At 47.7% G+C, this 15,185-nt stretch overlaps 1 protein-coding gene across 1 annotated transcript; it reads left to right on the plus strand.

Moving 5' to 3' along the window:
- Nucleotides 1-88: 88 nt before the first annotated feature.
- On the plus strand, nt 89-14,914 carry LOC138191690 (uncharacterized). Its single transcript, XM_069138624.1, has 4 exons — nt 89-558; nt 804-4,000; nt 7,045-7,237; nt 9,442-14,914. Exons 1-4 carry the CDS (start codon nt 144-146, stop codon nt 13,884-13,886), a joined length of 8,250 nt encoding a protein of 2,749 aa, XP_068994725.1. The 5' UTR covers nt 89-143; the 3' UTR covers nt 13,887-14,914.
- The last annotated feature ends 271 nt before the right edge of the window (nt 14,915-15,185 follow it).

Genomic DNA, 15,185 nt, shown 5'->3' on the forward strand with positions numbered 1-15,185 from the left:
GCTTCAAAGTATATTTGCTGAGCTGATGAACTACATCTGGTTGTCAGTCGTAACTCTTTTATTTTGAAAGTTTCCACCGGAAATTTGATTCCTGGCTCGCATGATCCTTGTGTGCTCTGGACAAGGGGGTGCATGGGGGAAACATGGCCGCCGTAGACTCATCGAAGTCTCCCAAACGACAGAAAACCCCTGCGGAGGAGGTGGAAACATCTGGGGAGCGGATCGAGACGGCGGAGTCGGGACGCAGCACAAACCAGAAAGATGAAACGGCGTGTAATAAATCCGCCGAGAGCCCCGACGATGAGCACGGAGCCCGTGTTGGCGGCGGCGGCGGCGGCGGCTGTGCCGCCAGCCATCCGGAGGTTAGTGTCGGGTCCGGTGCCGGAGCCGACAAAACGACATGCAGTTCACCGGAGGACCTAACGTCGGCGGAAAAAATGGCCGAGGCTGCAGGCGGCAACCAGCAGACTTTCGACTGGTCCGAGGCTGAAGACGGCGACGAAGAAGAAGAAGAAGAAGCAGCAGCAGACGCACACACGCAGGGAAATGATAAGTGCGGTAGGCTAACGTTGTTGATGTGTTTTTACTCTTAGCTTTAGCTGAGGGGCTAACCTGTGCTGCAGCTCTCGGTTACACACTTGTCACTTCAGCTGAGGTGAATTAACGTAACGATATCCGGCGAGCGGCTGCAGCGCAGGTGGGTTACCGGCACGCAGGACGGACGGTAGCTTGCGCGCAGTCCGTCCCGGGTGAAGGTGTTTCCAGCCGGGTTTTGCTCAGTGATGTGCTTTTCTCTCCTTCAGACGTCAACAGTGTCACTGAGAGGGCGAAGCAGGACACGCGCGTCGATGACGACATGACCGCCGGCGCCGGAGACATCCGCAAGAAAGACAACTCGCCTGGCGATGACAAGAAGGCAGAGAAGTCACCGGCGAAGGACCCGGCGGGCGAGGTGGACGGGACGGAGGTCGCGGTCGCGGTCGGCGAAGGGGCAGACCGAGGAGGGGACGCTGATTCCACGGTGAAAGAAAAAAAGTGCCGCTTGGTGTGCAAGGAGTGCGGGAAAAGGTTCAACCGCCGCGAGATGTTCAACCTCCACCGCCACTTCCACGCACACGAAGACGAGCTGGTGCCGCTCACGTGTAAAGAATGCGGCCTTACCTTTCAGCACCGCAGCAGCCTCATCAAACACAGAAATGAACATAAAGAGAAGGAGGAGCAACTCGTCACTCCGAAGAAGGAGGCGCAAACGGCGCAGGAAGGAGCTTTCCAGTGTGCCGAATGTCAGAGGATCTTCTCCAAGGTCGATAAGCTGAGGGACCACAACTGCAGCAACGCAGCAGAAAAGCCTTACCACTGCCCCCTGTGCCGCCAAGAGTTCCAGTTCAGGGTGTCTGTCACCAGGCACATGATGTCCCACTCCCAAGAGAGCACCTTCACGTGCCAAGAGTGCAATCAGACTTTCCCGAACCCCATGGCCCTGCGCTTCCACCAGAGATGCCACACCGCCCTCAAACCCTACGAGTGCCCGGAGTGCGGCATGGTCTTCAAACACTACTCCGTCATGGAGGACCACCGTCGCAAGCACGCGGACAACAGCCGCTCTCACCTGTGCAACATCTGCGGCAAGACGTTCAAGTACAGCAGCCTCCTCCATCAACATCAGTACCTGCACACGGGCCAGAAGCCCTTCCGCTGCCCCGAATGCGGCAAAAAGTTCGCTTTTGCCCAGAACATGAAGGCGCACTGTCGCCAGCACAGGCTGCGCGAAACCAACTCCCTCGGCGAGCAGCCCGGCAAGCAGGCGCCCGCGGCCGCGCAGGAGCCGGTCAGAGGGCCCGGGAAGGAGAACGCCCACCAGAGCGAGGAGCTGCAACGCACATTCAACTGCCCTCTCTGTCCCCAGACCTACTGCGTACCAGCGAACCTGAGAGCCCACATGCTCGTTCATGAGGCCGAGTACGAGAAGCTGGAGAGAACGCCTCGACCCCCGATGGAGATCAACTGGGAAAAGGGACACACCTGTCCGCACTGTCCCTGCGTTTATCGTGACGAGTCCAGTTTAAATATGCATTTGTTAAGCGTCCACAAGACCGGTCCGCCGTATTTAGACAAGTTGCCGGCGCAACCTGCAAAACAAGCCCCTCCATTAAGCAGTGACAATGTGCAGGGGAAGTGGAAAAGCGAAGGCATAAGTATTAAGTCGTACAAGTGTTCTGAGTGTTCAAAAACTTTCCGCCACCGCTCGGTGTTAGAGTTGCACATGCGGATACATTCCAAGGACAAGCCTTACCAGTGCAAAGTGTGTGGCAAGGGCTTCAGGTTCAGTAGCTACTTACAGCAGCATCTCATCATCCACACGGGCAAGAAGCCATATAAATGTCCAGACTGCGGGAAGGACTTTGCCTTCCTGCAGAACATGAGAACGCACCAGAAGCTGCATCAGGAAAAACCGTTCCGCTGCACCAGCTGCCGGAAAGGCTACAGCGACGAGACCCAGCTGCAGCACCACATGCTGTCGCACAACGGCGACAAACCTCACAAGTGCGACCTGTGCGACAAGAGCTTCGGATTAGCGTATCTGCTGCGCGACCACATGAACACGCACACGGGAGAGAGACCTCATCGCTGCGATGAGTGTCACAAAACCTTCTCCTGGTTCAGCAGCCTGCTCGTGCACCAGAAGATCCACGCTCGCAAGCGTCAGGGCTACAGCCAGTACAACTCTTTCCCGGCGGGCGCCAGGACGAGAGGCAGGGGCGGCAGGGGGAGGAGAGGGGGGAGGCTCACGTGGGGCTGGTCGAGACCCTCGGGGGGTTTGGGGACGGTTTCGCTGCAGCAGCCTCTGTATCCGGCTTCCGCACCGAGAGACGCAGAGTTGCACAGAAGGGCAGTCCAGCCGGCTTCTTCCGTGCTCTCGCCCCGCATCGATTTGCAAAGCAGGCAGCAAAAGGAGGCGTGGCTGCCTGAGATAAACCCCCACCCGGTGCAGTGGAAGGTGGACGGCGGAGAGGTAATGCCCGTCCCGTCGTCCCAGCAGCAACACGGAGCTCCACAGCAGACGCAGTTTGACGGCCCGGGGCTAAAACAGCCCCACCAGAGAGGCTCGGGCTGGGCAGAGATCCCTTTGATAACTCAGTCCGGCCCCACATCGAGTTTGGACTCCCCGCACATGAAAGACAGCGCGTCTTCTGTTGTTGCCTCTCACCCCGCACCAGTGCCAAAAAAAGCCAGCCCGTCAGCAGCGAGTGAGATGGCGCAGCACAAACAGCACAAGACTGTTACTTGGAGTAGCACACCCGTATCCACAGCGCAGGCTTCCACGAGCTCTGTGCTGCAGGATTTTTCCCTTCCCACCTCCTACATTGACGGGGCAGCTCTGTGGAGCATCAGGCCGGCCCCACTAGCTAATTCACGGAGCTCCCCAAATAAACCATGTCAAGACATTCAGCAGCCAAGATGGCCGGTCGCCCCAGTGCCATCACAAAAGGAGCCGTCCACACCTTCCAAGAAGGAGGACAGAGCGTGGGACCTGAGTAATCCTCAAGTAATACCGTCGACTGTTACCCAGCCAGAGAAGCCGTGGAACGGCTGTGAGCCGCAGAAACCGGCGGCTTCAGGCTTAGCAGGAGCATCCACCTCAGCTCAAATAGACCAAAGCAGTGCCGTGCCAATTTCAACTCCTGTTTCTCATGGGGTCGGTAGCACCTCGTGGGACGTACAAACACCACCAGGAATTCCAAAGACTGTAAACTCCACTGAGAAATCAGTAAATAGTCAAGACTTTCCGCCGCAGCAGAAGCAGGTGTCACATGGCTGGGCCAGTGTACAGACATCGGCACAGAAGGTTCCCATCTCCATCCAATACGAGCCTCACCGTTTTGGCCAGGGGATGGCAACTCCGGTATGGGGCTTCCAAAGTACTGCCGTGGGTCCGCAAACGCTGCTCACCGGGCAACTCAAACCAGGCAATGGACAGGAGCTGCAGCAACAACCAATGGTAACGGGCACACAAATAATCATAAATCAGCCTTCTCCTTTTTTCTCACCTCCACTTGCTCCGCTCCCTCCTCTTGCTTTGCCTGGCCCTCGTCCTCTTCACTCTGTCGCAGTTGGTGCACTTCCAAGACCTCCACACCCAAATATTTTTTTCACACCACAGGCAGTCATGAGCGAGAGGCCCCATATGCCACAGACCCTGCCCCTACCTCAACTTGCCCAGCGGACAGAACCTCACAAACCTGGATCCCGTTTGCCTTTTGCCCCAGAACGGCTCCTCCAATGCATGATATGTGGGTGCTCTCTTCCCCGGGAGCTGGATCTACAGATGCATTACTTGCAACATGCACAAGGCGAGATTTGATATTTACACCCTAGCAACAAGACTTGGTTATGTTTTTATAGTTTCTATTTGGTGGAACCTCATTTCTTTGACCCTCAGTTGGGAGGTGTGACCAGTTGGGGGGGATGGGCGTTAGACTCAAAACAATAAAAGTGAAACTTGATTTAGTTTGCACACTTGATGCACATTTGGTTTATAGTCTTTCAGCTTGAAATCAGACTGCAGGGTGTGTTTGAAATAGAGAGCGTATACATGTGCCATTAAATTGGTTTCACTATTTATTTATTTTTTAAAATGCATTTAAGTTATCCAATTCCTGCTAGGGGTGCAGAGTAATGAGGTTCTACTATTTGCATTTCATTTATTGCCAATGACATTTAGATTTAGATAATATTAGTACTTTTATAGTTCTGTTCATATGTCCTGAACCATTTGTACTGTGTTTCTTCATGTACAGTATACTGTGTGCCTTTTTATGAGTACAGTCTGCATGTCTGCTGTCTTGGTATTCTAGGCCTAGTTTGTGCTTAAGGTGGACTCAACAATGAGACCTCACTCCCAAAATGCAGAGCAACTCTTTCAATGATACTGTTGAGAAATGTACGCTTTTGCTTTTGGGGAGGAGACGGGGGGTTGTTGTGCTCACAGATTACATAAAGAACACACAAGGAAAAACTGAATGTGTGCAGTTTTTCCTTGTACTTGTGAATACAAGCGCCTCCCCCCGAGGGAGCGCTTGTATTCACGGGGCCCCTGGCTGGGTCCATAAGTTAAGTCATCATCATGGTAATTTGGTCGAAGGAAAAACATCTCTAAACAAAATGTGACGGTAACATGTGAACGTCACTTCACAATAACGGTTTTCTGTAAATTCAACTCTTGGTTAATGATTGGGAACAGGAACAATTGGCAACCATGACACAATTACTGATGACACTGTTGTCGAATTGTGAATTTTGTAATAAATTCAACTTGGATTTATGTGATGTTTTGTCATTAATATGTTTAACAATGGCAAGACAAATGTGAAATTGATGATATTCATTTGACAGTTTTGCTCCTAATTGCTCCGGTCAAATGCAGCGAAGCCAATTTGTCATAACTGATGCACTTAATAATAAGATTTCTGGTTGGGAGTATGCAGTATGTACTGTAAACTGTAAACTGAGTACCATGTAATGTGCATCTCTAACCAGAATGACTATTTCAGATGGGAATGTACCCATATTCCACTGTCCACTTTTGAGTACTTAAGTGTATTTCTGTGAATAATGAATGATTTCATTCCTTAACCGTAGATTTAGCTAAATACAAAATCTCATCTCTGCCGTTGTTAAAAATGGGCATTTCATTAGCTTTGATAGCCCTATAAGTGACTGAACATCTTCATTACTACTGTAAAATAAACTAAATAAAGGAAAAAAATAACATTCCTGTGCATTTTAACATTCACCGATTAAAAAACGTGCCCTTCTACCTCTATCCACTGTTTTAGCATGGAAGATTTTTTTCCCATGATGTCTACATATTGGATTAAATAAAACCTGCCTTTGATTATAACATTGTGTGGCGCAGTACTTCACTAATTCAGGGGGAACATTTGAACGCCTTTATTTAAGAAAATAACGACATGATACTGTGCTGTTTTGGAGATTTTAACATTCTGAATGATAAATGTTTTCCCCACTTTATTTGGTTTGTGAAGAGAGAGAATTTTAAGTTTATATAATCATTGTTACACAAGTGAAAAACGTAAGTAGTTCTGAACTGAAAAGGTTACTGGAGTAAAAGATGTGTTAAAGATTACTGTTGTTGATGCATTCATTTATATACTGTATACTACAGCTGGTTACTGGAGCTAATTAAATGTTTCTAGTCAAACTGCATCATATTTAATAAACTTATATGTTCAAATAGTTGACAAATTAATGTAATGGAGAAAACGGTACAGTATTTACCTATGACATGTTTTGGTGGAGAAGTATAAAGTACAAATACTCAAATAACAAATAGAGGCAAAACATAATTACAATGATGTAAATTATAATCCTCCTACAATATAAAATATTCATTGAAATAAGGAACATTTTCTCAATAAATTCAACCCTGTACTTTTAGACAATGAGCATAATGAGCTCTGGAAATTATAAGTACTCTCAGGAGGAGTCATGGCAACATACCATAATCTGAGGGACAGGCACGCATCCATTTATACAAATACATGTATAGGTTCTTCTGTATATGTATATAATAAATATATACGAACAATGCTTTCTGTCCAAATATTGACACATACTGTATATTTTTGAGGTGATGGCAACATTGTTTTTAGGAAACTTTAATGCCAATAAAGCCCCCTTTAAAAAAAAAAATTATAATCTGCTCAGCCCGTTTAATCAGATGGGAAAAACCCTGAGAATAATCAGGTTAATGTATCATCACCGGCATCGCTGCAGGTCAGCAGTTCTGCGCGGAGGAAACAAAATACAACGAAGAAGACACTTCCGCGCGCGGAGGGAGGAACAGACTCACTGCGCAGGTGCGTGAAAGACATCTACTTCCTCTGGACATCACAGACTCTGTCGCGTTAGTGAGATGCTGCGGCTGCGGCGCGTTAACGAACCGGGTTATCAGACATATTATTCTCACCCGTCTTCACTCGGGCCGAGCAGACTGAGGAGCGGAAAGACAAACTCTCTTGAAACAACGGTGGCGCTGTTCAGCTAACGAGCGCTCGCCGGAGCGAGCTAGCGAAGCTACCGAACAGCCACGCCATGATGGACGAAGCCGCCGCCGCCTCGACGGTGGTGGAGGACGGTGCCGAGAACATGTCCCCCGATGGCGACGGGACATCCGAAAAAAACGGCGGCCCATCGACCGAGGACACCACTGCCAGTAAGTCTCTTAGCAATTAGCCGCGGCAGCAGTATTATTATCCGACACGAGTGTGTTCACGTGTGTCGTCCTCCTACAACAACTTCAGGATTGCGACATTAAGTGCAGATTCTTCACAACAACAACAACAACAAAATCACGTAAAGTTTCTAATTGTCTTTCCTTCCATGTCCGAGCATGCTCTGTGGTGTGTCTCGGCCCAAACAGCGGCAGCCGTGCACAAAGCTCGTAGTCGGGGAAAATGGGTTAAAAAAAAAAAAAAAGTGGATGCGTTTATTATCATTACTGCATTTTATCTGAAGAAATGTGTCACAAACAGTGTGATGGGAAAAAAAGAAAAGAAAAGACTACTATAGTCCAGAGAGATCAGGGTCCCATGTACTGACCAAGTGTGTTTAACACACGCAGGAAATGTGGTTCAAGCATTTGGTGACTTTGAATTAATACAGATAATGTACATGTTATTTACAGACAATACAAAGAAGATAATGACATTTAAAAGACAACCTTGTATAAATGGAGTGAGGCAGCCATTCACTGCACAATCCTTCATGTTTTTTGTGAACGAGATGAAAAACTTAACTTGCAAACTACAGACATTTTAAATCCGATGTGTCAGATATCGTGTTGTTAGTTTATAAATCGAATAGTGCGGAGTGAATTTCAAATAGGAGTTTTGCTTGAAATTCCCATCTAGTTTAGAAATGAACCATCCAGAACCAACTAAACAAGCCGTGCCTTGAAATACATATTACATTATATTTCATTTTCGTTTACGTATCTGGACTTAGTTTCATTTGCTACCTATAATAACACTATTCCTCATCAAGACTGTTGCACTGGCTGGCTGGCAGAATTTTTGGATAATATACCATACACCTCATCCTTGTATGTCTTTTGTGGGGGAAAGATATATATATAAAGAGTAACATAAAAATGTGTCTTTCTCCTGTAACGTTACATTTTGAATGTTGGTGAATGATACATGGGTTCAAATGAGCTCCACAGCCAGTGAAATTGTTTGACTGTTAAATATATCCTGTATTAGGATATGATAAGTAATGAAAACTAATGATCAATTTCTTTCCAAAAACAAGTTTTTGTATCTGCTTGCCGGCTACTGTGTTAACTTTAATTTAAATGGACTCTTCGTGTAAACATTGCACTTTAACAACCGAAGATTTTGGATCTCGAACTTCATAAAGTAAAATTCTCTGACACTCTTGAAGCTGACGGAAACGGTGGGAGGGAGTTACCTTTGTTTTCCACGACGTGTTAATGCGAAAACAGAAATGCATTTGATGTTTTGAGCACAATAAGGCGTTTTGTAGCATCTATTTTTTGTTGTCAGTTAACAAACAACAGCATTCTCACAACTTTAGCTGCTCGGATCCAAAGCATTTGGTGTCCTTAACCGTAGATCAGGATATCTTTGAACGGGGCCCTCTTCTACTTGCATGAGGAACCTCAGACTAAAGTTTCAACCTTTCAAGATGCGTGGCTCATCACTATTTCTTTCTGTCAATAAGATATATATATATATATATATATATATATGTATATATATTTATTTATTTTTTAGCCAGTGGTTTCCGCATCTAACGCAATTTACTGTTCAGAGCACCAAAAGTGCTCTTAATAGTTTCATAGATTTTAATGCTTAAAATTTAGTTAGTTTACATTTTATATTAGAACTGAGTCTTATAAGAATATGACCTTTTAATTGTTTTTAAGTTATTCAATCCCCATTTAAATTGGGGCTGATACATGTCATTGAACTCAGCTGTGAAAATGGTATCACATTGGCAGTGAAGGAGGAGTTTGCTTACAGAACCCTCTTAATGCAGTCTGACAATTTGCTGGGGTTTGGTAGTGATTTGGCATTTAAAATGGCAACCTCCTCTGCAGCTATCGTATCAAGTAATAGAGTAATTCAACTTCACAAAAGTATTTTAGCTGAAGTACTGTATTGGCACCTCCAGTAACAATATTTTTTATGGAAAATGTTTTTATTGTTTGTTTTTTTATTGTTCTACTTTTAAATTTTACAGCTGCCTGATCATACTGTAAAGATGAAATATATTTAAAATAAAAATGTGATTTGTACTTGTGTTTTTGTTATTTATTTATTTATTTTTGTCTTCCTTTACTTCTCTAGAAGCAGGAGTGGCTTTGACCTCCTATTTTCCCCTTTCTATTTCTAGGGGTTTTCTGCTGTCGGGATTGTGGAGAAGCTTTCAGAGAGGAGGCAGCGTACTCGGACCATCGCCTTCAGCACCCGCCAGAAAACACGTATTTAGACAACCAGTTGGACGGTTTACATGACACAGAAAAGGACAATGAGACACCTTACAGTTGTACTTTATGTTCAACCTCATTTGTTGAACTGAATGAATTTCACTTGCATATGAAGAACCATGATCAAATCTCTCAGAAGGAGTCTGGCGTTCAGGCGAATTCTGGGATAACAAAGCAGCAAACCTATGAATGTCCAGACTGTGGGAAGTCTTATTTTGTGGTTGGACACTTTCTCAACCATCAGCGCTCACACAGACAACCCTCGAAATCTGTTTTTCACGACCTCGAACATTTGAAAAAGAAGTCATTTCAGTGCGAGTCCTGTGGGCGGAACTATTCTCGTGCTTCGGCTCTCGATGCCCACCGTCGCTGCCACGAGGAGAAATTGGTGAAGTCGAGAAACAGGAGTTCAGGAGATGCAATACAAACCGCAGAGTTGGTAGAAACCAAGTCCAGTGAAAATCGGACAGAAGACTATTCTGAAAAACTTTTTAAGTGTGCGTGTGGCAAAGCTTTTTCTGCCATGATGCGCCTGAAAACGCATCAAAGATTTAGCCGCAACAGCCAATGTTCCCCAGAAGAAATGAAACAAAAACCAAAGAAGAGCTCCAACGAGTTTCACTGCAATGAGTGTAAAAAGTCGTTCAATGGCCATATTGCCCTCTTCAACCATCAGCGATGGCACGCCAACCACTCCGACGACTCTGCTAAAAGGTTCTCGTGTGAGGAATGTGGGAAAGAATTCATGACTCTAACGTTCTACTACAGGCATCAGCGCACGGCACACAGCGATGAGACGCCGGCGAAGTCGTTTCTGCATCAAGTGTGTCAGCTCCAGAAGAAGGCGTTTGAATGTAAAGATTGCGGGCTGAAGTTTTCCAGGGCTTCAGCGCTCCATTCCCATCAGCTACATCACACGGATGTTTTCAAAGAAACGGAGAAGGAGGCCCAGATGTGCTCTCCTCTGGTACCTCAAGAGAAAACATCAGGAAGTGGAAGGAAAGGGATTCAGCACTGGGATGCTCCTGCAGAGGGAAAAGCCCAGGCGGAGAGTTTGCTCCCTCCCAGTACGGCCGAAGAACCCCACGTTAATGAGACTGATGAAGACATGGAGAGTTATGAACCCGGGGACTTTAACGTGCAGGTGATCAGTGCAAGTGAATCTGAGGATGAGCAAGTCCAAGACCTGAACCCTGATCTCGAGCTACTGTGTGAATCAGACCAGGAAGTAAGGGACGACGGCGATGTGGAAATTTCCCCCGGAAGTCTCGTGTCAAAACCAGAGATGGACTTGAAGATTGTGCAAATCGACCTCGAGCAAGCTGACGAGCAGTGTGCGCTGATAGCGAGCGAAGCCGAGAGTAAAACGGGAGAGGAGAGGTTTGAATGTCCGGAGTGTTATCGCTGGTTTTCTAGTCCTTCATCGCTGCGTGTTCACAGAGGGTGGCACGGCATTCACAAGAGAAGACGACAGACTCCAGGTCAGTCGGGGGCGGCGGCGGCGATATACACGTGTAACACGTGTGGCCACGAAGCCAGTAGCTACGCGGCACACCGCGGTCACATGCAAACCCACAACGATCAGAACCCAGGCGACGGTGATTTGCGTCGGGCGGACGGATTAGAAAAGAACAGCTTGGCATGCAGCGAGTGTGGAAAACGTTTCTCTCGTTTGTCTGCTCTAGTCTCCCATCAGCTGCATCATCCCAAACGAAAACAGTTCCAGTGTCCCGATTGCGTGATGTCTTATTTGCACGCAGCCAGCCTTTTCAACCACATGAAAACCTGCTCGGCGCAGAAGAAGGAAAACATTTCAGACGGTAAGAAAGAATACAATCCAAAGAAAACCCTGCTCGGCCCAAAGATCTATCATTGCGAACAGTGCGGGAAAGGTTTTTGGTCTCTCGGGGCCTACTCCCACCACAAGCAAAGTCAGACGGAGTGTGCAGAACTACGGCTGAGAAAAGGCGCCGGGGGCTCTCCGCACTCCGTTAACGGACGGCCACGCTCCAGCGGTAAGGTCGCGTGTCCCGTGTGCGGCAGAAAGTTCCGCCACAAAGGCATCATGGCGTTGCACATGCGGAAACACGAAAATGGAAATCACACATGCGAACTGTGCAACAGGTCGTTCCGTCTTTTTTCCAGTCTCCTCAGGCACCAGGTCGTCCACAGCGACCAGCTGCTCCCACCGCCCGTTAAATCTTTTCAGCATCAGGTCGAGCAGTTGAAGAAGAACACGTACAGCTGCCCCGACTGCGGGAAGCTTTTCTCTCGGGCCAAAGCGCTGCAGTTTCACATGAAGAGCCACGGTTACGAGACTGGCCGCGCTCCGTCATCACCTCGATCCGCCGTCACGCTGGAGGACCTGCAGTGTGCGACGTGCCTCGCGCATTTCAGCAACAAGGTCTCGTTACGGGCTCATCAAAAGCTCTGCATCAAACGGGACGGTCGAGGAGTTGAGAAGACGGAGCCCTCAGACAATAATTTTCCGTGCAGCGTGCAGACCGGCGCACAGGGAATCTCTGACCCATCGCAGGTTCATAGAGAAGTAAAGAATGAAATGGACAGCGGGGAGCCGAAAATGGAAAATCGCACAGACGTAGGCAACTTGGAAAAACCAAGTGCAACCAAGTTGAAGTACAAATGCAAAAAGTGTGACAGAAGCTTTTCGGTGGTCGGAGCTTTGAATCTTCATAAAAGAATTCATGCCGAGGGCTACAAATCTGTCGCGAAAACAAAATTGGCCATTTCTGTAATGTTCAAGAAACCGAAACAAGAAGAGCCGAGTAAAGGGCTGTTTCACTGCTCGGACTGCGGGAGGCGATTCATGTCCAACTCTGCCCTCGGCTCCCACAAACGATGGCACAAAGACAAGAAATGTTCCCGGTCCTTGCTCAAAGAGGATTTGAAATCTGTGAGCCACAAGGCTGAGAAGGGATGTTTTCAGTGCGAGGAGTGTGGCAAACAATTTTTTAACCACTGCGTTTTGCAGCGCCATCAGGCGTTCAATCCTCAGTGTCAAACCAGAACTGAGCCCGAGCCGGATTCGAACCAACGTGCGCAGAGCAACGGCACGCCGGAGCGGTTGTCATGTCCACAATGTGACGAGACATTTGTGCGAGGTTCACTTCTCGCTGCCCACCACGACAACGAGCACGGTGACATTTTGGAGGCTGGAGACCGTCGGGGAGCCGAGCCGCTCGACTACGTCCCGGAAGGGGTCGACGTGAACAGCTGTGGGAGTGAGTCCATGTCTTCGTCAGTGAAGCAAAAGACTCACCGGTGTCCCCTCTGCGGCCTGACCTTTGCTAAAGCGAGAGGTCTGCGTGCCCATAAATGGCAGGCCCACTCGAAAAGCGCAAGAAGCAAAAGTAAGTTTGCGTTGAGCGCAAAAGGGGAGCCCGTCGCCTGGGACGGCGAGGCCAACAGAAACCAGGATTCGCCGGTTGCAGAAAACGCCACGGGGACACTGATAAATAGTCCTACCGGCAAAGGAGGGAAGGACATGTCACGAGAGCCCTCGCCAGCGAAATCGGCCGCCTGCCTGGAGTTTGGGAAGCGGGGCGGTTCGTCAGGTTCCCTCACCGACCAAAAGAAAGCGTGTCTGGAGATAAAGCAGGAGCCTCCGCCGGAGATCCAAACCCTCGAGGCCGCCGACGTCCCCGCTCCGCCGGGCCGTCTGCTGGAGCACACGATCAAATGCCTCTTCAAGTGCGACAAGTGTGGGAAAGCCTTCCCGACGGAGGAACAACTGGGAAGCCACAGGAGCAAAGCAAGGAGCCGGCCGTACTGCTGCGCCCTGTGCTGCCACGGCTTCTGGACCGAGAACCAGCTGCAGCAGCACCTCGCCTGGCACGACGAAGTCCGCTGCCGCCTCCCCAACGAGGTCCGCTACCGGCTCAGCGCCGCCATGGCCTCGAAGCCTCTGAAACCCAACTTCGCCGCCGCCGGGAAGCCCGCCGCGTCGCCCGCGGCGAGCCAGGCGACGCTTCACCCGGGCAGCCAGTCGCAAAGCAGCCACAAGTGCCAACACTGCGGCAAAGCCTTCCTGTCACCGACCGCGTTACAGAAACACGAAGCTCAGCCGTGTCCCGGCAACGACTCGTACCATTGCTCCGTGTGCCCGCGGGCCTTCAGCGAAATCCAGGACCTCATCGACCATCACCAGGAATGTATAAGTGATCACAAAAGGCCGAGTGACGCCCCCGCTGCCGCCGTCTCGTCGGGAGACGCCAACGGCCTCGCTTGCCTCGAATGTGGAACTGCTTTTGGTCAAGAAACCGATTTGCACCAGCACTACATTGAACACGCCAGCGGAGCCGCTTACACGGCAGAAAGCGAACCGAACTGAAACGACGCCGCCGCAGATCGCGCGTCGGGTAGTTTCTTCTATCGAGTCTGCCAAATGCGCTTCGCTGGATAATTCCTTGTTGGACCTTTTTGATTTGACCAAGTAGCGACATACTTTTCTTATTTGTTTATGCATTAAGGTTTATTTCTATTTAAGAAAGAAAGAAAAAAAAAAAAAAAAAGAAATAGTCCTCTAGGTTATTTTTGCTCTTCTCAGGCTTTCCTTTACACTGGACTAGTTTACGTATAAATGTGAAAGTATAACCGCTTTTATGAACTTCTATTTGTCAGAAATGTGTAGTTTTGAGCCACTATTTGATTTGTCATGAATGTCAGTTGAAGCTTGTGAAACTCTTTGGGGACCTCCGGCGTTTAGTGTTGAAGTTTATATTTAGAAATAAAAAAAAAAAAATAAAAAAAAAATAACACGTAAGCGCTCCTGTCCTAATGCGTTATGAGTTCCTTGAGAAATTGCAAGCGCTGTTAAAACACTACTTCTCGCAGAGTTTACGAAGACGTTGAAACAATTCTTCAGGAACTCCTGCTAAATTTTGCTGCTGTTGTGTTTAATGCCTGAGGTTTTGCCGAACGAAGCCCCCCGTCTGCATATTTCACAGGAAGTTTCACAGACATCTGAAACTCAATGATGTCGTCTCTCCGAGTTGGACCAAAAAAAAAAAAAAAAAAAAAATGGTGTCCAACATTACAGTCAACAAATTTCACAGTTATGTTTTGTACGCAACATTTTTTTTAAATTTTTTTTTATGAATTGATTTCTAGACTCCCGTGTGGTTTTATTTTCAGTGATATATTTCTGTCGTAGAAAAAACGTTTCATTACTTCAACAAAAATGTAGCTTATGTTCACGTAGGATAGTTGTCGTTAGAGAAAGCATTACTTTGCTGTATTAATTTATGAACACTTTTTTTTTTTTTCTTTTTTTGCCGTAGATCACCAATATACCATTTGACTAGTTTAACTTGCTGTTTCTGAAACAACGAAGATAAAAGTTCTTGAAATGAAACCCGATTCATTTTTTGGAGTGAATTCTTTGCTTGTGTGTTCGTCAAGTCTTGCACGTCGGTGGAACCGTCCCGTCTGGTTTTTTTTTTTATCTTTTTCACGTTTCCGGGTTCCTGATTGGCGTTCTTGTCCAGGTTGATTTGTTTCATGGGTTGATGATCATTCGTACACAACAACAGAAAGCCCGGAGCGTCACCTGAGAAATATGCAAGACGTTCGCCGTCATTAATTCATAAATTGTCTAATTTAAAAAAAGAAAAAAAAAACGCTGGCATGA

Source organism: Embiotoca jacksoni, unplaced genomic scaffold (assembly GCF_022577435.1).
Source record: "Embiotoca jacksoni isolate LCO1_2020_lvr unplaced genomic scaffold, fEmbJac1.0.p SCAF_11, whole genome shotgun sequence".
Taxonomy (NCBI): Eukaryota; Metazoa; Chordata; class Actinopteri; family Embiotocidae; genus Embiotoca; species Embiotoca jacksoni.

Bases quoted from the DNA above. Each gene is read 5' to 3' on its own strand.
- LOC138191690 (XM_069138624.1), top strand. From the start codon at position 144: ATGGCCGCCGTAGACTCATCGAAGTCTCCCAAACGACAGAAAACCCCT. The intron at 559-803 runs GTAGGCTAACGT...TCTCTCCTTCAG, and splicing joins GCAGGGAAATGATAAGTGCG to ACGTCAACAGTGTCACTGAG. The intron at 7,238-9,441 runs GTAAGTCTCTTA...TTCTATTTCTAG, and splicing joins GACCGAGGACACCACTGCCA to GGGTTTTCTGCTGTCGGGAT.